We start from the raw sequence: 23,446 nt of genomic DNA, 5'->3' as shown, positions 1-23,446 counted from the left end.
TTGCTTATTTTTATTGCTGGAGGCTCTTTTTGCCAAGGATAGGCCTGAGGAGTAAACCTAAGCTTTTCCCAGGTTTTTTCTGAGCTTTTCTTTGGGCATGCAGTCATTTTCTAATTTTCCCCATATGCAGTTTTTTTTTCCTCCTCCCCACCCCCAACTCCGGTTCAAGCCGATGCTTCTCAGTCTAGCTGTGTAGAACGCAGCTCCCTGGCCCACGCTGGTATTATGAGCCTTGCGCTCCACCTGGCTGAGGCAGTTGTGGGTCAGCCACTCACAGCAACTCATAGCAGCTCTCGCCAGCTGCCAGCCACTCACCGCAGCCCTGGGCAGCCCAGCTCCAGGTTGAGATGTTGTCCACAATCTTAGCTGTAGAGGGCGCAGCTCACTGGCCCATGTGGGAATCGAACCAGCCACCTTGGCGTTAGGAGCATGGCGCTCCAACCACCTGAGCCACTGGGCTGCCCCCATATGCAGTTATTTTTGAATGTCATAGTCTTTAATGTCTGGTTCCTAAAAGAGGAAAAGCAAAAAATGAAGTGGGGGAGGTGGTGGGTGAGGGTGGGAAGGGCACTAGCTCATTAAGTCTCCAAGCAGTCACTTCAGCTAGAGGAAGGGCTTGCAGCAATGGGGGAAGGTGCAAAACAATGGCTGCCAATGTCTTTTTCTGCACCTCTGTGATCAGAAGCAGCAATCTGATTGGAGCACAAATCTCAATAGCTGGGAGGACAGGATCTTTTTACCCATCCTAGCTCCCACTCAGCAGCCCAAGCTGTTGCAGGAACACATGAACACTGCCTGCCATGTGGTTGGGGGTGCCAAGAGCTGAAATTGACCAAAATTAACAACTTTCCCTGAAAGTTACAAGCCTTTCATAGACCCAAGTTCCAAAATAGTTATATCATCATTGGTATTACTTTATCCATAATCTTTTCTGTGATTGATCTCAAGAAAACTTTAGTTATCAAACCAATAAAACCATGTAGTCAACAGTTTATAAAAATACATCTTTACTGCATGATACAGATATCTAGTCATAAAAACTTAAGTCTTCAGGTTAAACATAAATTAAAACAAGCAAAAAAAAAATCATAAAAACTGCTGGAAAATCTCTCTAATGAACTTTTATCAAAAATGCATACTGGAACGATGAAACTCTTAATCTTAAATCACCATACTCTGAAAACTAACCATAGCCAAGTGTAAATGTTTAATAAAGTAATAAATGGCAAGTGATGTGGAATAAAATTATGGTGGGTTTCTGAACTCCATGCACAGTGAGTTAGTCAAGTCAAACAGCTCCACTGAACATTTCAGCAAAATATCATCTTTGTGTAACAAAGATCAGAAGCTTGTTCTCAAGCTACAGGGTACTTTCAAAGCAACCTCAGGAGAGCATGGCCAGAAGACCTGGTAGTCACATGACTTCAGAAGATGAATTCCAGAAGATCCAAAGATGAGGAACACATCTACTCCATCCCCGAAAGCCTTTTCCAGAGCCCTAACTCAAAACCAGATTACTAACAACGACTAAGGACCAGCATCTGTCCTGAAAATTCACAACTCGAGCAAAACATACACACACTCATATAAACCCTGGAAAACTTGCTGAACTTCAGAATAGAAAGTTTCCAATGTTAACCTTCAGAGAGAGCATGATATTGTGGCTAAAATACCCAAGTCAGAACTGGCCTGGCACGTTTACTCCATAAATGTTGAGATCTAACTCCACGACAGGCATCAGACGCATGTTTTCTTTAGTCTTCTCTCACAGAGGTGCACAAATGCAGGGGACCCATCCGTTGTGACAAGCCTGCCACTGTCCTCTTCAGGCTGGACCAACTGAAACAGCTTGTGGGATGGTACCAAGAAGTACGTCAGGCCCAAATCCCACACACAGGCAAAGTTCAGCCCCAACAGTTTCCATTCCTTGCTAGAAAACAGCTCTGTGCCAGCAGTTCAGAAATGGGAGGACGGCCTGTGACTGCTACCAGAGACCCGCTCCTGAGCTCCATGGCAAGGAGGGCCGCCAGCACTCCCCAGACAGACACAGAGACAGACTCCCACAGTGGCATCAGCTGCGAGGCTCTGAGGCAGTGGGACTGCGGACTGTGGACATGAGGTGCGACTTGTAGGTTTTGCTCAGGCCCGTCATCCAGAACTTGAGCAGTTTGACGTTGTCCTCCTCAGACGCTCCGAGGATGCTCAGGAGCTTCTGTGTGTCCTCTTTGGGTCGACTGTCCACTTTGGTGAATTTGAAAAGGACCTTCACCTTGCTGTAGAGAACCAAAAACAAAACACTCAGATCCCACAGCACAATCACCGGAATTCTGGTCCTAGGGACTGCATGTCTTCCAGACCAACAACAGCTCTGCAAACGGAGCCGGAATTCAAATACTCAGAAGACGTAAGACGGCAAGGTGGCAGCCCACACCTGCTCACCTCAGCATCTCTAATGTGCCCACCACTTAGAACCCTGGGTAATAGGGCTGATGCATCAAAACGGCGAAAAAGGAGAAAAGAAAAATTTCCTTAAATTCATGAAAGGAATTGGTTGCTCCTAAGCTTCACTGTTTTATTTGAAATTAGGACAACGTTTGACTAATTTAAATTTGACAAAAAATTACTAAGAAGGCAGGAATAAAATAACTTGCTTTAGAAAAAAGGAATATCTATTTATTTTTCAGATTTTAAAGTTGATTAAACAGCAAAAAGCATTGCTTCCCTTGGAGGCAGCTGTCCTCCCCCCACCCCCCATCTCACAATGACGCAGCCTGAAGCTTGAGGGCAGCGGGTCACTGGCTGCATGCCACCCAGCTAATAAATATTAAGTAGCGGAGCTGGCATTTGAACTCATGCTCTTACCCTCTCCTCTCGACTCCTCTCCTGTGACCTCGGCCTCACCTCTTTTTCTGGAAACAGCTTCTGGTTTTCCTCAGCAGACATACTGCTGCCAGCTATCCAGCCCTCCCCACTGAGAAAGCAAAGACTCTGGGAGCCAGGTGCTGTGGACTTACTTCATCCACTCTTCCTTGAGGCAGACGAGACACTGGTCAACCACATCCACAGACAGATTCTGGTTGGTCAGAGCAGCTTCCATCTTGTTCAGGATGGTCGGGCCCACTGGGAAGAGGGGCGGGAGGTGAGCGCGGCGGGAGGTGAGCGCGGCGGGAGGGGTGAGCCCGCGGCGAGAGGCCGCCTCCGCCCCTGCCTCCCGCTCTCCAGCTGGTGAAAGGCAGCCCCGCTCCGCAGCACCCACCTCGCTCTGCAGCTACAGGACTCCCACTGGTCACCACAAACTCGTACTTGCTGAGAGACTGGTCATCGCCACAGCCGACTGGGTGGAGGCAGGAGCGAGTAGCCGCGTGGACCTCCACCACGACAGCAAATTCTGTGGTGACACAAACGGCACCGCTCGGTTCAGTGGGCCCCTTGGTCCCTTCAACAAGCCCACCTCATTTGCCGCTGCAAACTGTCTCAGATCAACCAGGACAAACTCCAGGCTTCTGAGATGATTGCTTTGGCATTTCAAACCTCTAGTCTATTTGTGGGTAGTGAAGGGTTCATTTTGCTTCAACTAAAGCAACAATATATTATTTTACGGTAACTACTCAGTATGTTATGTACCTCAATTCACTTAACACTAAACAGCCCAGTGACCTAGCGCTAGAGAGCAGTCCCACTATTACCCCATTTTATAGACAGGGAAACAGACTCAGCTAAGTGACTTGCTAAGTCACACAGCTGGCAGTGGTAAGAATTTCAAGCCCATGTCTGAAACCAGAGCCTACATTCCCAAGTCTACCCAGAAAAAAGGCCCAGCCTCACAGGGACTCAGGACCCAGCCCGGGGGCTGAGGGAGATGCTCAGGGCTGCTGAGGGCCAAATGCCCACCGACCGACTTCCCGGTCGCCCATGAGCACGACGGCCCCTCACCTACGGGCTCAAAGGCCCGACTGCTGGGGATGCCAGCCTTTGCACCCAGGCTGACTCAGGAACTTCCCAAAGCAAAAGAGAGGGCTGCTGATTCGCTTCCTGGTTCTCTGCCTAGAGAAGCTTGTCCGTACTGAGGGCGGAGCCGGACTGCGCAAGTTCCACTCTACTAATGAATGTCAAGGACACATTTAAGGCACACGAAAGGAACAAAAACTTGGAGAAGTAAAGAAGTGTGACAGAACAGTGAGAGGAAAGGAAGGCCACGAGACGTACGCAATCTGACAGCAATGCTGCCACAGCCCCACGGCCTCCAGAATCTCCATGGCATCTCCGACTTTCATTCACCAGGATGGTACCCCAATCCTGACACCCACCTGTGTTCCCACCCCCAGGACTAAAAACCCCAACCTGCCCCAACTAAAAACCCCACCCCATCAAAGCACCCTTATTATGAGGGTGTCCAGTCCAACCTGTCCCCGTTTTAAAGACAGAAAACAGGCCCGGTAGTGGGAAAGCTGGTCCTCCAATGTGGGGCCAGCACAGCGAAGATCCAGTTCCAGTTCCACTGCTGAGCCCTGCAGCTCGGGGACAGGCCAACCGGAAAGGCACGCACCTGACGACAGCACGTGGGCGGGGATCTGCACGTGCGGGCTGAGGCCCAGGAAGTTGCAGCGATAAGCCTCCTCATACTGGCTGCTGTACGGGATGACGCGGACACAGCCCACCGGCAGCATGCTCTAGAGGACAGAGCCACTCAGAGCCGACACCAGTGGCGACACCCCCCGCCCCGCGTCTCCATCACCCACACCCCACAGGCCCTCTGCAGCCCAATGCAAAGCTCGCTCCTCCCAGAAGGCGCCCTGGTCACTTGGCCCCACTGGGGTGTCTCCTGGCCATTGGTCATACACGATTCGTGCGGTCTCCTGCTTGAGGCCACACTGATGGAATACACCCAATATCCAGAGCCCCAAATCACTAACAGTGTCCTTTGTAGCTAGTACTCCTTCAGTCCCGGAGTCGTTAAAGCAGCATGATGCTTTCACTTGTCCTGTCCTCATTCTGTCTTCATTCTTATATGATTCTTTTATTTCTCAAATATTTGTCTCTTCCCTCATCCCACAAAGAGATGATAAGCTTTTTTGAGAGATTGTGTCATATTCATTTTGTGCCCTCACAGGCCTAGGCAGAGGGCAGACACGCACATCCTTTCTGACGACTTAAATACATCAGAGCCCAGCTCAGGCCCTGGCACCCACCACACCTCTGGGAGGGAGACAGCATGCTACCCCTGCATCCCACCCATTGAGATCGCTCTGTGCAGAGAAACAGAACGCCGATGGCTTCTGAGAGTGGGTCCGGGATTGAGGGGGAGATAAGGTGATTAGTTATCAATCTTTCAGGACAGCACAGGCTCCTTCCACTGGAAATAACCATCAATAGGTGCCAATTTTAATAGTGGGGGAAAAACACAGATCTTAGATTCAGGCATGAAACTTTGTACTAAGCCATCGATGCATCCTAACATTCACAGCAAAAGTCAGGATTTTTTAAAAAACCCACTAGACAAATACTGTCCTGCTACAAAACACGTTAAGAAAAAAGCTACTCTTACCCGAAGCACTTCAAAAGCTGACTGGACGAGATCCGCATCTCTGCTTTTCCAGATCACCTGGTTCCCCATGAGAACATGCCAGGCCAACATGCGAAAAGATGGGGCACCGAGGACCTGAAAAACAGAGTTCAGTGCTTTGTGCTCTGAATTTTCTTTCTGTCCAATTGACGTTATGTGTGTGTTTGTCTAGAAACTTGCTCTGTGTAGTGAAGGAAGATGGGTCAGGAGAGAGAAAGCCACTTATCTTCATGGGGAGGCTGAGTGACCTGCCCAGCCGGAGGCAGGTGGAAGTCCCTGGACTTGCACCTAAAAGCCTGGTCCAAAAACTCTTGCACATTTTGTAAGATCTTTTTCCCAACTTTATTTTCAAAATCTTGAAGCAGAAAAAGTATTAGCTTTCTGCAACATTTACCTTCTCTACGTGTTGAACCATTTGAAAGTGAGTGGCAGGCATCGTGACCCTTCAGCACCCAAGAAGAACAAGGGCTTCTCCTACACAAACCCAATACGTACCACACCCAGAAATGCCACACTGATGGAATACACCCAATATCCAGAGCCCCAAATCACTAACAGTGTCCTTTGTAGCTAGTACTCCTTCAGTCCCGGAGTTGTTAAAGCAGCATGATGCTTTCACTTGTCCTGTCCTCATTCTGCTTTAATCTAGAGCAGCCCCTCCCCAACCCACCTTTTATTAACTTCCACGTCACTTACATTTTAAAAGAATTCAGTCTGTTGTCGTATGGCTTATAAACACAGGGGAGAAAAAAGAAGGCTACAATACTACCTTTCACTAACCCACAATAGCCTCAAAGCACTCCCACCTCCAGGGGAATTCAAGAGTCCTTCAAACTTTAATCCATGTAAGCAATCAACAAGGATGATTTCAGCCAAATACATAACTTTGATGGATGACTGTTTCTCATCCAGAAGTCCCACAGAGCACCTGCCATTCAAAATAGAAATAACTATCTTCTGATAAAATTCATGCTTATTATAAAAATAAATATAGAATATTATAAAAAGGGACGACCTGCCCTTGTAATCTGGGGAGCCCTTCCTCCCCATGACCAAATATGACCATGGTCCATATTGCTGCGCGTGAGACTTCTGTTTTGTCCTTGGTATACACATACACAGCCACACGCCACGTAACGCTATTTGGTCAACAACAGACCACACATACCATGGCGGTGCTCCCATAAAATTATAACAGAGCTGGGGCGGCTGGTTGCTCAGTGGTTAGAGCGCAGTGCTCATAACACCAAGGTCACCCATTGGTTTCCCACATGGTCCAGTGAGCTGCGCTCTCCACAACTAGATTGAGAACGACTTTACATGGAGCTGATGGGTCCTGGAAAAACACACTGTTCCCCAATATTCCCCAATAAAATTTAAAAAACAGAAAATTTTAATAGAGCTGAAAAATTCTTATCACCTTGGGACATCACAGCCGTTGTCCCGTAGTAACACAACTCATGTGTTTGTGGTGATGCTGGTGTAAACAGCCTACTGCACTGCTTGTCATATAAAAGTACAGCACGTGCAGTTACAGCATGGGCGACACCGTCTGGGTGCATGGAAGTGCACTCTGGGACGCTCGCACAAGGACGAAATCGCCTACCCAGGCATTTCTCAGAACGTACCCGCGTCGTTAAGTGGTGCAGGACTATAAATATACACACCATCCTATACAACACACTGCGTGCTTTCTTTCTTGTGCTTAATGATGTTCCATTGTTCAGATGCAATTGCTATGGTTGAACATGTAAGAACAGCCATTGTTTTCAATTTCCAAAGTGTCTAGGCTACATGCAACAAAAAAGTGCTCTTCAGTTCCTTTGGAAGGTTCTAGAATAAGATTAGCGGACATGAGAAGCCAACCATCCACCCAGGTCTTTCTTTAAAGAAAACACCTACAGAATCACTAAAAGGGAAGTCTGCTGCTGCGGCTAAGACAGCCCGACGCCACTGTCGTCCCAGCCACCCACCAGGGAGCTTCTTGGTTACTTCTAAGCCACCAGGCTCTGTGAGGTCTGGCACATGATGGGTCCCGAGGACGGTATGCTGGAGGGAGGACTGGGCTCTTCTCCTGGGTCTGACTGGAGCTTCCCGTCTGCCACCTACCTGCCTCATGTGCCGAAGGGACTTAAAGACAGACAGCTTTCGGGGCTGCCAGTTTCCACAGTCTGAAAGCAAAGAAGAATCCGTCGGGCATTTGGTCAGCTCCCGCCCTTCTGCACCCTCCGGCAAGACAGGGGCCTTCTCTTCCTCTTCAGCCTCAGAGTTGTCCCAGCTCTCTGATTCCTCTTCCAACTCTGCAAGACGGATGACAAAGACAATTATGGAACGTGCTGCCCTTGGATTTCTTCATTCCCTGGATGCAACAGTCTCTTTATGTGCCCACTTCAGCCCAAGGCAGCTCATGGTTAAACCGCCAGCAGGTTGCTGACTGCTGATCTGGGCTAGCTGTCTATTTGTTGCCTAGGAGCCTTCGGTGGGCCACGGGGGGTGGGGGGGGCGGGGTTCAGTCTGCTGTGCACCCAGCCCAGTACCTCACTCTGCACTGGAAAGCATGAGCTGCTCACTGCTGGTGGGAAAATTCCAACCAACAGTAAGAATGATGACAGCCCGTATTTACTGAGTGTGTCCTCGGTCAGGCGCTACTCTAAGGGCTTCCACACATTATTTCATTTAATCCCTTCAATTGTCCTAAGGTCTCTCTCATTTTAAAGATACAGAAATATCTGTTACTTTAATTAGCCTTCATGACAACCCTCACTAATGGTGAGACCTACGAGGGGCCAGGTCCATGCACATGGGAACAGCCAGAGCAGCAGAGGCAGGATCTGAAGCCAGCTCTGGCTGACTCCAAAGTGTGTGCCCCAAACCCCAATGCTCACCTTCGTGACCAGAATACAATCCAAGAATGACAGCGAGCCCTCCATGCAAGCCTACATTTCTCTCTCCTAACAGTGTATCTCCTGATATGTTTGGCTCTCTGTATAAATTAATCTCACCAATGGACTACTACTGCCACTTTCACTAGCCTAGAAATTTGCAATCAGTACAATACTAAATGGTTCTAGGGTCGATTAATCCATGAGACATGAAGGTGGACTGCAAGGTTTTGTCTTTTCTGAGCATATTCTGCTCTTCCTGAAACTCTCCTCCTTTCCCTACTCAGGAAAGCATGTTTGAATGCAAGTGTGTACAAGGCACCTGGCTACAGGAGTAACCTCGAAACATTTCCAACTTATTAAGAAGGTCACTTATTTGCAAACTGAAGCATATCAAGCATTATTAGTAACAAACTAGACACAATGTGCACCACAAGTTTGGCTTACTCAACCTTGCAGTTGAGTCTGTGGACCTACATCACCAAAAATCCAATCATCACCGAAGGAAAAGCACAGCCAGATCGAGATGAGCTCCTGGCTGGTTTCTACTGCACCAGAATCCCCTCGGAAGTTACTTAGAAGAGGTCCGAGCCCCAGACATGGACATCTCATTGTGAACCTGGGGGGGGGGGGGCGGTTTCCCAGATACCAGTGAGGTGTGGGAACCACGCCCTTCCTTGATGAAAATCTTGGGTCCAACTGGAGCATAACATTTTATTGTTAAAGAGCAAAGAATACGAGACTGTCTAGAAAGGCCAAGCCCTTGGCTAACGATAAAACAGTAATTGAAAACCTGCCATCAATCAGTCCTCTGACAGACTGCCAGCCCTATCGGTGGGTTTTCCTAACCCACCTGGGGTCCCACACTTCCAGGTGACTGTCAAGGACAATGAGAGGAAATCACAATAAAACACCAGGATTACAGGGCAAACTTCTGCAGATGCTGCTCCTAGGTCCGCTTTGCCCGCTCTTTCTGCCAGCACGGAGGAGGGTTGGGTGGCTGAGATGGTCCCCAACAGCCACCGCAGGCAAAGGCTTCCCGCACCAGCACCTCCCGGCTCACCTGCAAGCTTTTCCATCTGAACCAAGGTGTCCTCGGTGGGGGCGCCCTCCAGGAGCTTCTCCGTCAGCCGGCTGCCACACGCTTTCAGGAGCCTGGAGCACAAAGCCAGAATGTGTTCTTGCCAAAAGAAAAACCAACCCTGACGCCAAATGAGCCTTTTGGTCTAACTACCAGTTTACAGAAAATACAGGAAATGGCTTTGAGCAACACCGCGACAACCAGCCAAATCCAAAAGGGAGACTCCACAGGACCAATGACCCAGGTCCTCCGATAAAGAGCATCAGAAAATCAGGGGCTGGGAGGGAGGGCGAGGAGCTGCTGTAGCCGAAGGTATTTCGAACCCAATTCAAAGGTCAACTCCGAGGCAAAAAAGGAAAGGTGAACACGGACTGGGCTAAGGAATCAGTCCATTTCGTCGGGCATGATCATGGCTTTATGGCTGAAATGATACAATTAACACTTACTTTAAAAAAATTCTAGAGAAAAAAGTGAGGGGACAGATGAAAGAGGAGTAACATGTTGGTGACGCTAAACCTGGATGACGAGGACGAGCCGTTCATTGTCCTCTTCATTCTACTTTGGGCTGGTGAAACATTTCCTTAATAGAAGTGAGTTTTAAAAGACAGGAGCAAAGTGTGTCAGGTGCGGGGGACTCTTCCTTTTTAGTTCGCGGCCCTCGGAGCTGCACTCAGGATCCTTCTACATTTGAGGTGCTCATGCACACCAGGCCCTGCTTTAGATGAAACAAGACCCTAGACTGCAAGCTGACACTGCACAGGAATGAGGATTCGGGGAGTCTCTGGAAGGAATGTACCTCGCAAAGGGAGAAAAACAACAATTTGTGGCCAGAGGACAACCTGCGATGTTTTCAAATATGTCCACGGATTCATTGATACTCCTCCCTTCAAAAGATGGAGCCTCATCCTCTGCTCCTGAGGAGCCTGGCGTTACTGACACAGCACATTCCCCACAAGCAGCATGTGCAGGAAGTGACCGGGGGAGTGCCGAGGCCGGCTCGGGGACCTTGCAGATCCCAGCCAGTCTCTCTTGGCTCACTCACTCCGAGGGACGTCAGCTCGTGTGTCCACACGGCCATTAGCTGAGGCCTCCTGCTCACAGCTTGCACCCACCTGCCAGGCCCGTGGGCAGCCAAAGCCTCAGGGGCTGCAGCCTGGCTGACCAAACACTGCTCGGCAGCTAAGCCAGACCCGGCCAGCTGAGCCTCTCCGACGCCTGACCCACAAGAGCTGCGGGAGACAAACGCTTACTGCTCTCTACAAAGAAGGGAGCACATCGCTGGTCTTGGAATGGAAATATCATTTGAAACATATCCCTGGGAAGTGAGTTCCGCCTGACTCCGTCCTGCACATGCTGGGGTGGGCGTGGGGGAACTGCACCCAGTTCTAGGCTCACTGAAGGGACACACCACGGAGGCACCAGGAACTAACTCATTCAACAACTGCCTCCCTGCACTCATGCACAATCCAATCAACACACTGTGACTGCACTTATTCCAACTGTTGCTAAGCAACCGGAGACTCTCATTACCAAGCGAAGGAAGTGTGGAGGCATGCCCACAGGTTGTCATCGCTTGTCAAGGATGTCAGTGAACGAGCAGCGTTACCATTCCTTTGGTGCAGAAATGGTGTAAAAGCCGTGTTCATTCTCTGGGCACGCTGGGGGCATCCAAACTGCTCTGCTTCAAACACCTGAAATGCACAGGGAAGGGGAAGCCTGTTAATGAAACAAAACGAGCGAGCAGCCCAGCTCGTTCTCCTGAAGGCTGTCGCATTCTGCTCCCTGATGCAGAGTGCAGAAAATGCCATGTCTTCTAATTCCTGCCAGAATGCTTTGCTTCCCCAGCCAGATCAGAAGCCGCCTGAGAAAAGGAACTGGTTAAGAATTTCTCCTGGCCCCGGGCTTACAACCAACTCATTAGGCACCACGGGTACTCAGGCGGCACGTGTGCTCGAGGTGGTCGTTACTGATGCTCTCGGAGTATCTCTAGCCCTCCCCTACAGGCACACGGGGCATTCACTACTCAGAGCTCGTGTGGGGCGTGGGACCAGGGCCCTTTGTGCCCTCCAACCGGCCATGAGCAACACGCACTATGGCTGCTGCCCCACCTGCTGAGACGCTTACAAGCAGATACCCCGCTGCCCCGCAATGGACATGACACGTGAACAAGAAAAAGACTGGTTTTAAGCCGCTGAGGTTTAAGCTGCTGAGGCTGTTTGTTGCCAGGCGCGTCCTGAGAGATGTAATGCCGAAGCTGAAGGTCTACGTTAGCTGGTGGGGCTGCAACACAATTACTGCACAGGCTTTCAGAATGAAGGTGAGAGGGAGCAAAGACGGGGATAAAACCAGGGTGTCTGACTGCGGCAAAGAAGCCAGAGTTGCATGATAACCAGAACAATGGACTCGAGAGAGACCAGGAAAGCAGGCAGGACTCACTGACCCCGCGAGGCTTATGCCCACGAGCCGACTCTGGAAGCTGGAGGTTACAGTTCAGGCACAGCAGCGGCCCCGGGCCACGTGCTTGCACCGCCCCAGTACACAGCTCTGTGCCCACCGCCACCACTCCCCGCCCCGGGCTCACCTTGAGTGCCTTGCCCTGGAGCTCATCAATGATCCCGCGGATCTTCCCCAGCAGGAAGGGCCAGGAGTTGATGAGGTAAATCCGGTCCATCATAATGGTAATGACGCTGTACCAGCGCTGGAAGCCCCTCGCCAGGCTGTCTTTGATGAAGAACGTGTGGCTGAACACGAACCCATGCTGCTCGTCCCCAAAGAAGATGGGGCCTTCACGGCCAGGGCAGACCTGGAACAGAAGCACCGCCACTCCAGGACACAGTCACAGAAAAACACAGCTCCCGCTCAAACCCTTCCTTCTGCACGAATTAGCCACCGCTACTTAGAGAGCATGGGCAGGGCGGGGATGAGAGGAAAACTCTGCTTTCACCTGCTGCTGGGATCAAACTTTCTAAAGATAACGTCTGTTATCATGGACTGCAAGGGCCAGTAAAGCAGGTTCAAAACTTTCCTCCACCGTGAGATAGAAGTAACTCCTGTACAAATATTCTACCCTTCCAGATGCACATTTGCCACATCATTCATCTGGAATACACCGGAGAGCTGGCAGTGAAAACAGCCACTGAGAGTCCATCGAATAAGATTTGCACACTTTATTTGTGGCAGAGAACTCAGGTCTCCCTCGTGACATCATCACTCACTTTACACGCGTATCGGACATGACCAGCCGCACCCCCAGCAGATTTGCAGCAAGAAATCAGAAGGACTGCCGAAGGCAGGTGCACCGGAACAGGAAGCGAGACCTCAGAGCGAGGCAGCTCGGCATGTCTGATCAAGTGGGGTGGTGACAGGAAGTCTCAGAAAGTGGATTACGAATTCTTGGGACAGATCAAAACGTAAGAGCTACGAGTAAAACTCAGCAACAGCGGCCATGCAGTTTAGAAACACATGGATTCCCTCCCCAGGAGGGACTAAGAGCATGATGACTAGAAAATAAAACAAGTGAACTACATGTCCCACAAACATTCCAGATCTTAGAAACACATCCATGAAGAATGGATAAATAATAAAAGTTTGATCCTTCAAATGATAAGCCAGCAACCATTTAGGAAACTCGAGTCCAACACAATGTATTTTGGAGGTTTCTGGAGAAGAGGCTACCTTGAGCTGCCCGCTCACTGATTTGCCCACCCTCTTCTTGACAGAACTGATTTCCACCTTCCTTCCCGGAGCAACACCGCACCTGTGCAGGGCATCTGGGAGTGGGTGGGACCCTGAGGCAGCCACCTCCCTTCCCACATCGTCGGCGCTCACCTCACAGCTCAGGCTCCGCACGCAGGCCTGGCGGACAATGCTGAAAAGCTGGGGGTGGTTGGGGTGCTGGTGGCTGACATACTTAATCGAGGTCTCTTTATCGTGGCTGATATAACCGGGGTGCCCTGCAGCAAGTGACCGGCAGCCCTGCCCATGAGAAGGAAAAGGAAAACAGTCAGTCGGGAAGCAGGCAACACACTTTCTTACTTGTATGCAAACCTGAAGCAGAAAACTCAATCTATTTTCTTTTAAAAATAACTGGCTTGTAGTTACACTTATCTGAGGATTTCAGTGTTTCCTGAATAGGACAACCAGGATGCAAAGATCACAAAGGTTGTCAAAGAGTCGAGTAACAGATCTACTCTACTGAGCGCTTGTGTACCAGGTACAAGGTCAGACAATTAAGTTCACGAACTCATCCTAGAAAAAGTGCTACATACCTCATTGCTGAATATCACTACAGTCACCTTTGAAGTACTCCCCTTGGGAAGCTATGCACCGATGCCAGGGCCTAGTCCGCCCTTCAAAGCAATTTTGGAACTCTTTTGCTGGAATGGCCATCAGAGCTGTTGTCATACTACCCTTGATGCCCTGAATGTCATCAAAATGTTTTCCTTTCAATATTTCCTTTATCTTAAGGTAAAGAAGTAAATCATTGGGGGCCAGATCAGGTGAGTAGGGAGGGTGTTCCAATACAGTTATTTGTTTACTGGCTAAAAACTCCCTCACAGATAGTGCCGTGTGAGCTGGTGCGTTGTCATCATACAAGAGCCATGAATTGTTTGCAAAAAGTTCAGGTCGTCCAACTTTTTCACGTAGACTTTTCAGCCCTTCCAAATTGTAAACTTGGTTAACTCTTTGTCCAATTGGTACAAACTTATAAGGAATAATCCCTCTGATATCAAAAAAGGTAAGCAACATCGTTGCAAGTTCACGAACTTAAATTGTTACACCTCGTATTATGAAAAGCTCTGCATAAATTACCTCATTTAATCCAAAGCACAGCCCTGAGATAATTACGGTGAGAATGCCCATCACACAGAAGGCAAAACTGAGGCTCACAGCTGTGAGGTGGCTCACACAGTTCTCTGTGCTGGCTTCTGTCCTCGATCCTGACATAACCACATGGCAGGGGTCTCAGGAGAAAGCCACAGATGTCAGCATTGGTGTGAGCAAGAATCCAACACTACCCCTGATTGCGTGGCCCAACTCAGGTCCCTCACGTGAAGAAATGGCCAGTGAGGGAAGTTCAACTGCATTTCCCAGAGTGCGTGAAGCAGCATGAAGAGGAACGCCCAGAACCCCGCGAGGAGGAAGCTCCCCGAGAACACCAGACTGGGGCATCAGAGTCAGGTGTGCACATGAGCGTGTAGAAGGGAGGGATGAAAGGCAAATGTGGTAGTGGTGCCAACTGCTGGCACAGAGCGGACTGAAAAAGACAAAGCCAGGATAAAAGGAGAGAGCCAAAGGGACATAAAAGCAGCAAACCGGGTCCACAGAGAACGGTCAGCACACATCACCCGAACAGTACACCTTCTGTGAGGTTCCGTCCACTGTGCCACAAGGCCTGCTGTCCACCTGGGGGAGGCACCACGCACAGGCACCAGCACGAGCCCCTGGAGAGAAGGAAACGTCCCCAGCCCCGAGAGACACTTGCCTCGCACATGTCCGACTTTTTGGGCCCTGGGCTGCTGGACTCCGCACTGGCTCCTTCTGCTGGGCTGTGGGTGCGGGTCCGACTGCTCATCTGAATGCCGCCTTCCTCCTCCTCGGCCTGTTCGCCTGGGCCAGGGCTGTCCTCATTCTCAGCCCCTTTCGGAAGAGGGGCGTGCAGAACCTCGGTGCAGAAGAGGGTGCGGGGGCCATGGAGCTCGCAGAAGTGACACAGCGCGACGATGGCATTCATGGTGCCTTGGAGACAGCACGAGGCCTGGGGGTGGGAGGGGACACCGTGAGCGCCAGCGCTTTCACAGCCCAGAAACTGCCGGCCACTCTGGAGCACAGGGCCTGGGCAGGTGTCATCAACGGGCTTCCCGGCAGCAGAGGCAGGTCCGCCAGCCGGGCAGCACGAGTGGAGCACCTACTCCGTGCCAGCACTGCACTGAGTGTAGGGAAACCAGACAGACACACAGACAGACGGACAGGGTCCCTGCCCGTCAGGAGTTACAACAAACAGGAGGAAAAATGTAACTCAACAATCACAGAGAAAACCTTTCCGTTAGAACTGCGAGGGCTACGAGGCGGAGAGACAACACACTCGTGAGTGACGATGCAGCAAACGCCACTGGAGGAGATGCTGTTATTCACGCAGCAGCTGTTGAGCAATAGCTGTCCTGCTCAGGTCCTGGGCAGTTTTAGGTGCCGTGATGCTGCCCTCACAGTTTCCCTTCTAGGAGGGGCGGGACGCAAGGAGCTGCTTCCTCTCCTGGGATGACAGCATCAGGAATAAAATACAGAGGGCCCAGGGCAGAGAATCACCGGAGGAGGTGGGAGGCGGTTTCAGACAGAAGGGCTCCTGGAGCAAGAACTGAGGGAACAGAGAGAACCATGGGGGGACAAGGACAGGGCGTGACTGGGGGTATGAGCGTCGGCAGTTAAGGGAATGAGGACAGAAAAGTAGGGGGATGCAGATTTGGGGTACCCCTCCAGGCCATGGGAAGACCCTGAATTTTTTTCAGAGATTGGAGAGCCTTTGGTGGGTTCTGATGAGAAACATGATACATTGGAATCTTATTTTAAAAGGATCATTCTGGCTGCTGTGCAGGAAAGAGACTTTGGAGCCAGGGCAGAAGCAGGGAAACCAGCTGTGGCGTTCCCACTGCCTTTCGGGAGAAGAGACGGTGGCCTGGGCTAGGGTGGGCGGTGGGAGGTGGTAAGGGACAGTCAGACTGTGACGCTGTTCCCATAGCAGAGCCAGCACTGCTCAGGGGTGGGGCGGGAGCGTAAAGACGGGAGCAAAGCTAAAGGAATGTGGGCAGCAGGAGAAGAACAAGTGAGGGGCAGGGCAAGAGGCAGTGCCTGCTGGGCCTCCACAGGAGCTGATGGAATCTGGGGGCAGAGCGGAGGGGGGCGGGCAGTCCTGGGGGGGATGGGAGCACCTCGATGGGGTCTGGGGCCCTCCAGAGCTTAGATGTGAGGGAGAGAAAGAGCTGGCAAGGGGGACAGAGAACGAAAGACAGTGAAGCAAACTCGGGTTACTCCAGAGACAAAGTGAGCAAAACAGAATCACGGGAGAGGCCGAGTCCTGGAGGAGGTCGTGGGGGCTGGGCCTGGGCAGCAAGTCAGCAGCTTGTCCGTCGCTGAGGGAGGGGATGGGGACGCAGACACGAGTGCCCTCTGGTCGGGAAAATCGGGCAAGGCTTTCCAGGTGGGAACATGTCCACGCGGCTGACAGGCAGGAGAGGTCCGGAAATGAGAGAACCCAGGAGCAAAGCCATAGATGTAGGACAGTGGCAGCCCAGCTGGCCTGACCCGTGTGACACAGAAGGGCCTGAAAGCCAAGCTAAAAAGGGAACGTGTATTCTCTAGACCCATGTTGTCCAATCCAGTAACCATGAGTCATGTGGCAACTTACATGTAAGTAAAATGAAAAGCCCCTTTCCTCAGTCTCACTGGTCACACGTGGCTCAGTCACCATTTTAAAAGGCCAGTGCAGATCATGGAACATGTGCATCATCACAGAAAGTTCTATCGGACAGCCTTGCTCAAAACAATGGGGAATCATTTAAGTTTCGGAATGTCTGAGGAGTGGACAGTGGCCAGGTTCTAAACCCTCTTCTCCTATGGGGACCCCATCCCCCGTTGTGGAGCCAAAGATCACAATCCTCTGTCCTCACCCCGTAAGCAGCACGGGCACGGCCGTGGCGCGGCCAGTCACAGGTGCCTGTCTGGGACGCTGAACCTCGAGAAAGGAGGCAAAGCAGCAGCCAGTGTGAACACGCACAGCAGGGATGGGGTGTCCCCTGGCGGACAGCACCCTCAAAATCTATTTGCACTGTGTCCCTGGATGTGCCTCCGGGCAGCCTCCCTGCTGCTGGCCCTGCTCACAGCCTAGCCTGCCTGCCCCCTGTGCCACCCACCTGATGTTTTGCAATCAACCTCTCAGCTGATGTGGGCAGGGGCTGACACTCAAGTGGTTACAGCAGGAATGGCAGAGGCCGGCACAGAACAGACATATGAAGAGAATGGCAGGTGTGCTGACAGCAAGTCAGGCCTAGCGATCAGACATGGGGAGACGGGTGGCTGGCAGGTACGGAAACCCGGGGCATGGGTAGATTGTTCTGCAGGAGGTGGGCAGTGGGAGAGAAGACAGAGTTTAAGAGCTGGGAGAACATGGGGTTGAAAGCCCTGCGAGTTCCGTGGAGATTCTGGACCGCAGGATCAGAGAAGGCAGGCCTGGAGAGAAAGGCCCTGAACACCCCCCACGGCCTTCTCCTGCCTCGCCCCTCCTCACCAGTCTGCGTCTCCTTGCGCGTCCCCTTCTAGGAGAAGCTCCCGGTCAGCCCACCCAGAAGAGCTGTCACCTCCCACTTCCAGCCCACCACTCGATGCCCGCCCCGCTGGATTCCAGTGGGATGAACGTCCCCAAGGGAGAGGCTTTGTGTTGTCTACAGCAGCTCCCAACACACGGGAAGGACCAAATCACTAGGCGTTGGAGAAACGAGGGAATTTAGAAGCTGCCCACAGAGAGATGACAGTTGTTGCCACAGAAGTGGAGAGCTCATCAAGGGTATCGACAGGCAGGAGAGGTTCAAAAACGCAACCCTGGGGAACCCGAGTCCAGGAGCCTCGTGTCACCAGAACCAAATAAACCAAATTGACAGAAAGGTTCCACGGGGCTCCTTACAGGGAGGTCAAGGAAAATAATGGTTTCAAATCCACTGTGGAAGAGGCGGTGAGGCAACCACTGAGGGAATAAGAACCTTGAAGACAGGTATTGGGACTCAAACTAAAGGCAGAGGAGTTCACCCTGGACAAGGGGCCACGTCTCCCTCGGAGAAACAAAGAAGAGAAATAAAGACGGCTTCGGGCAAGACGTCCACATGAAAGCAGCCCTGGGCCCAGGTCACCCCACCTGCAGCGCATCCATACGAACTTCTATCCTCAGCAGAACCACGTCCCTCATCCTGCCTCGGCTAGTGCATGCAAGGCCATTTCCAACTGAGTCAAGGAGGACAACGGCAGCCATACTTCAGCTCTAAGACCTGACATTTTCTAGGTAAAGAAAAAAAACCAGAGCTAATTCTAAGGGCAATGCACTTTGTGGCATGAAAAAAAGTTCAAGCAGCTTACAGCCAACCTCAAATTAGAGCAACACAAAAGAGGATTTGGGGGTTCCAGTGGTTCTGCATGGCTTAGCAGGCCTTTCTCTTTTGAGCAGTAGCTGACAGCAGGCTGACACTGCACACAAAGCCTTGACTGAAGTTACACCTCTATAGCAGTACTTCATAAAGGCTCTCTTGAAACATAGTTATATTTAAATATTTTTGTTAAATATGAAACATAAAAAAGTACAATGTAAGTCCTACTTTTGGTTATAAGGCAGTGGGGTACTCTAAATAACAATTAGCTCCGGAGTCCCACAGACCTTCTGCTCCCACAGACCTTCTGCGTTGGACAAAAGCCTGTCTCCAGCCCTTACCAGCCACATGATGTCAACACGTTACTTTACCTCTCTGAGCACCACCCTAAAGCTGAGAAACAGAGGGCCAAACCCCACCTCTCAGTTAGTGGAATCAAAATTCTGGGCAGCATGAGGTCACTTCTTTATTCATGCTCCCATTCCTGAAAAAAAACAATCTGGTTTGCGTATGCCTAACAGTTCTTCCTTTCCAACAAGCTTTCCAGAATATAAGGAAGAAGCAGAAACCTTCACCCATCCAACATTATACTCAAAGCAAGTTCTCAAATACCTAGAAGCAGCAGCGTCCTTCTTCGTGTCCGGCTCCCACAGTGGCTGAGCCTGACCTGGACGCTGATGTCCCAACCGTCCTCCCACTTCTGTGGTGCGTCCCCCCCCACCCCCCCTCTGCACCTATTTAAATCCCCACTTCCTGTGGTCTTCTCACAAGACCACAGAGGATTAAAGATAACAGTTAAGTATGAATACTCTGCAATTAACTGAGGTATTAAAATGGCTCTTAACCAGTGGTCTGCATCAGAATCCCCTGCAGCTTCTCTAACTAGTCTCCCACAGGGGAGCCTGTTGGGATTCCAGCAAGCCAAGGTGGAAAGTTCCACAGGGGATTACTTCCTGCTCAGACCCACTCACAGGGTGGCTCTACTCTATCTACCGACTTCACTTGGATTTCTGTTTACAGAGCTCCCTGACGTATAACACTGGAAGAGCCAACAGTTTCACATGCTACTTGTGCCACTATTACTCTTATTTGATGACACTGATAAAGTCGTGTGTCCATCATGTTCTTTGCTGTGACATGGAGTCCATCTTGCCACCCTGGAATGTCACCAGGGACTGGAGAACCAGTAGTTCCTTTCAGCAGCCCCTCCTTGCCCCCTGCATCCGATGGCTGCTGAGGACCCCCGTGCACCTCAACCCACAAGGAGCCTATCCCGGGGCTAAACGTTCTTCCAGGCAATAGGATGTGTCCGCCAACACCCACCCAACTGGAGACAAATGTCCTCTCCCCTCCCTGGAGAACACTGATCTGGGCCTGAAGCTCATCAGAAGGCCCCCCTCGGAATGTCTCCTGGGAAAGAAGGAATTATGACACACACCCTCACCCCTAAACCAGAGGTGAGGCAAAAACGGGGGATGGGGACGAGGGGCAGGCAAAGAGTGCAGCCTCACAGCAACGTTAAAGGAGAACAAATCCACGGTGCTGAACCCAGGTCACGTTTCTCATCCCCTCCCTCCACACCTCGGGTGTCTGCATCCCCTTCCTGTCTGGCCCCTAACCACCCCGATCACGCAGGAACCCACCTCACACCTACTCAAAACTCAGTTGTGCCCCCTCAGCTAACCCGATGGCCGGCAGGTCCCGACCTCGCCACCGGGGCTCATTCCCCTTCCTGGTCCCAGACCTGCCACAAGCGACTCCCTCCAGCCCCACCGCCCACTCCTTTCTCGGCCCTTCGCCCGAACCCAGGCGTCCCGTTCCCCTCCAAGAAGCAGCCCAACAGCCCGGGTCCAGTCCCAGACCCGCCTCGGACTAAGTGGACGAGCCAGGTCGCCGCTCGGGGCCTCTGTCCGCACGGACCAGGTGGGGCCTGCCCCGGCCGCGAGCCCACCGCGGCGCCGGCGGAGCTGCATTCCGACGGGTGCGGGTCTGGCACTCGGGCCGCTGCGCACCTGACAGCGCGTCTTGCCCCGCGGCCCGCCCTGCGCCCCTCGTGGAGTTCGTCGGCCCCGGCGCCCAGCCCTGCAGGACGCCCGTCAGCTCCACGCGAGCCCAGGTGCCCCACTCTCTGCAAGGCAGCCTCAGCTCTGCCCACGACCGCCGCACTCACCCGAGTTCCGCAGCAGCCGCAGCCCCGAACCCCGAACCCGAGGCGCGTGATTCGGCCGGGCCGTACCATCCGCCCAGCTTGCGGAGGGGGCGCACGGACCGTCCGAGCGCGCCCCTACGCCGCGGAGCGAGCGAATCCTCCCCAGGTCCCCCACACCCGAGAAGGCCGCGCGAGCCCGGCAACCTGAAGCAGCTGCCGGCAGCCCGCTCTGCCTCCGGCCCTGTCCCGCACCCCCCACCGAGAACGGAATGGTTCAACCCACACCCGCTGGGGTTATTGGAGGAAACCATTTCAAGAGGGGGGAAATGCTTAAATTAAAAAAACATATATATATATTTTAAAGAAATTTGAGGAAAAAATATCGCCATCCTAGGACTTTAGGTCCACACTGAAGACAAAAGGAAAGAGAACGTCTCAACATTATAAAAACGTCTGTATTTTCTTTTAAAGTTGGTTTTTAAACAGTTGGTTTTATTAAATTGCCGAGGAACCCCCGTCTTCGGTAGAACGTGCCGGCCGGGGGCAGGAGGCGGTCGTCACGCGACACGAGGAACCGCCTCCCCTCCCAACGCTGGTGAGAGGGCCAGATCGGTTTCTTGAGGTGGGGCAGGGAGGGAGTGCGCATGTGCACGACTATGTTTTCCCCCTTCCCCCACTGACTCACCTACGTGAGTGGTATTCCAAGTTTTTAAAATATATAAATAAATTATTAAGTGATATATTTTAAACTTGCGCGCCAGTTATTCACTCTACTTAAAAAATTAATTTGAAAGTCATCGGTGACTGATGTAATGTGGGTAGAGATGAGAGGCAGATCCCGAGCCCTAGAAAATTGGGCTTGGCCTGCGAGGTGGTGCTGCCACCTTGTGTCCCGTCCCATCCAAAGACCGCTATCTCTCAACTGTGGGAACCCTGGTCGCTGTGGCTCTGGCAGGGTGTCCCCATTGTAGTTGTTCTGAAGTGTTGGGGGAAAAACATCAGCCTTCGTAAAGTACAAATGTGTGGTTGCGTTTTTTTTAAAATCGCCGAGGTCACTTCTCTCTCTCTGAATTTCCGTGTTATGCTGAAGGGAGGACACAAGAAATGAAAGAAATTGCAATTTGTTTTCTGCCTTCTTTTACTGGTGTGGAAGACAAGGTTTTTAAAAAAAGATTAGGCATATGGGATGGAATTATGAGGTTAGACATTGCATTTATGTTTAATTACTCTTACCAATACAATTCCTCTTGATTAGCACAAACTTCATATATTTTTTAGTAGTCACAAGATAATTTCTGAAGCAAACAATAAAAACCCACAAGGATATACTGATTTGGAATTCTATTTTTACTTTTGCTAAGATACTTGAGTTTCATTGAGTTTGTAAAATCTTTGTAAGTCTTAGTGAAAGGTTAAAGAAATATTTGCAGCCTCCTTGTACGATTGAGGCTTTCCCAATTTCTAAAAGAAAATACTTCCAACACTTGTCAAAGTGAACAGGAATCACCATTGAAAATGGCCACATAGCAATTCTGAATACAAATCTGATTAACTGACTTCCACGCTAACGAGCAAAGAGCAAACTCCAAAATGTTCAATTAGTTTCCCTGTTTTTTTTAAAAAAAAAAAAATTTATTGGGGAATATTGGGAAACATTGTGTTTTTCCAAGGGCCCATCAGCTCCAAGTCGTTGTCCTTCACTCTAGTTGTGGAGGGCGCAGCTCAGCTCCAAGTCTAGAGGCCATTTTCAATCTTAGTTGCAGGCGGCACAGCCCACCATCCCACCATCCCATGCAGGAATTGAACCGGCAACCTTGTTGTTTAGAGTCGAAGCTCTAACCAACTGAGCCATCCAGCTGCCCCTCTGGAAGCTCAGGGGCAGCTCGTTGTCTTCAACCTAGTTGTGGAGGTGCAGCTCACTGGCCCATGTGGAAGCAAACTGGCAAGCCTGTTCAGAGCTTGTGCTCAAACCAACTGAGCCCTCTGGCCGCCCTTAATACCATTTTTAAAAAGAAATCCGATTGTATATTCTATTGCCTCAATCCGGAAGACAGGTGTTTTTCTTTTTTTACTAATCTTGTATTTTCCCATTTCAGAGTTAGGTGTTCTTGAAACTAACATCTATTAGCCACGTTTTAAGCCAAGAAAAAACATTTCTTTCTGTCTTATAACTTTAATTCGAGGAATTAACTTTCTGTGTTAGTGGAGGACACCACCTTCCTCACATTACTCTTATTTCCGTGATGATGAGCTAATGAAGGTCCCAAGTGGAGGAAGGTTTATTCAACCACTGCCATTTTCAGTAAAATTCAATGTGCACTGGTCTACAGCTGGACACCGTTTATGCTATTATATCTTTTTGTTTGTTGCTTTTTTATGCCATTATATCTTTAGCTAGCACCATTGGCTTCAACCACCTTTTTCGAAGGTGCTTTCTCAAAAAATTATAAATCTGCTTAAAAGTAACAACTATGTGCCAATTCTTGCCTCAGTGAATTGTACCAAGGGCTAATTAAAACTGGCTCTCAGTGTAAACTTTCAAGAACATTCAACAGGAGAGACAGCATAGAAGTCAGAAAATGTACCCCACATTGTCACGTTCAACTCAACGTTCCTATTGCGTAACGGGAATTTTATGAAAAG

General features: G+C 50.7%; 1 protein-coding gene across 4 annotated transcripts; it reads right to left on the bottom strand.

Moving 5' to 3' along the window:
- Window positions 1–996: 996 nt before the first annotated feature.
- FLCN (folliculin) lies at window positions 997–21,016 on the bottom strand. Of its 4 annotated transcripts, none has more exons than XM_033090238.1 (12): window positions 18,429–18,945; window positions 15,012–15,284; window positions 13,355–13,501; window positions 12,108–12,329; window positions 11,057–11,217; window positions 9,509–9,600; window positions 7,673–7,863; window positions 5,546–5,659; window positions 4,547–4,670; window positions 3,257–3,388; window positions 3,015–3,120; window positions 997–2,273 (listed from the first exon to the last, which is right to left on the bottom strand). In XM_033090238.1, the coding sequence occupies exons 1-12, from the start codon at window positions 18,540–18,542 to the stop codon at window positions 2,072–2,074; spliced, it is 1,878 nt and encodes a 625-aa protein (XP_032946129.1). In that variant the 5' UTR covers window positions 18,543–18,945; the 3' UTR covers window positions 997–2,071. The 4 variants fall into 4 exon arrangements, with proteins under 4 accessions (XP_032946129.1, XP_032946130.1, XP_032946131.1 ...); XM_033090239.1 differs by lacking the exon at window positions 18,429–18,945 and adding an exon at window positions 20,825–21,016 and having other exon boundaries at window positions 2,072–2,273; XM_033090240.1 differs by lacking the exon at window positions 18,429–18,945 and adding an exon at window positions 20,667–20,818 and having other exon boundaries at window positions 2,072–2,273.
- Window positions 21,017–23,446: the final 2,430 nt, after the last annotated feature.

The sequence above is a fragment of the Rhinolophus ferrumequinum genome, chromosome 21 (assembly GCF_004115265.2).
Source record: "Rhinolophus ferrumequinum isolate MPI-CBG mRhiFer1 chromosome 21, mRhiFer1_v1.p, whole genome shotgun sequence".
In the NCBI taxonomy this organism is placed as follows: Eukaryota; Metazoa; Chordata; class Mammalia; order Chiroptera; family Rhinolophidae; genus Rhinolophus; species Rhinolophus ferrumequinum.
Note: the sequence above shows the minus strand (reverse complement) of the source record. Positions and strands in the feature narration are given on the sequence as shown.

What these genes read in the sequence shown, in the direction of transcription:
- FLCN (XM_033090238.1), bottom strand. Translation starts at nt 18,542, where the DNA reads ATGGCTGCCGTTGTCCTCCTTGACTCAGTTGGAAATGGCCTTGCATGC. An exon ending in TCCTGTAGCTGCAGAGCGAG is followed by an intron (nt 3,121 to 3,256) that starts GTGGGTGCTGCG and finishes CCCTCTTCCCAG; the next exon opens with TGGGCCCGACCATCCTGAAC. An exon ending in CTCAAGGAAGAGTGGATGAA is followed by an intron (nt 2,274 to 3,014) that starts GTAAGTCCACAG and finishes GGTTCTCTACAG; the next exon opens with CAAGGTGAAGGTCCTTTTCA.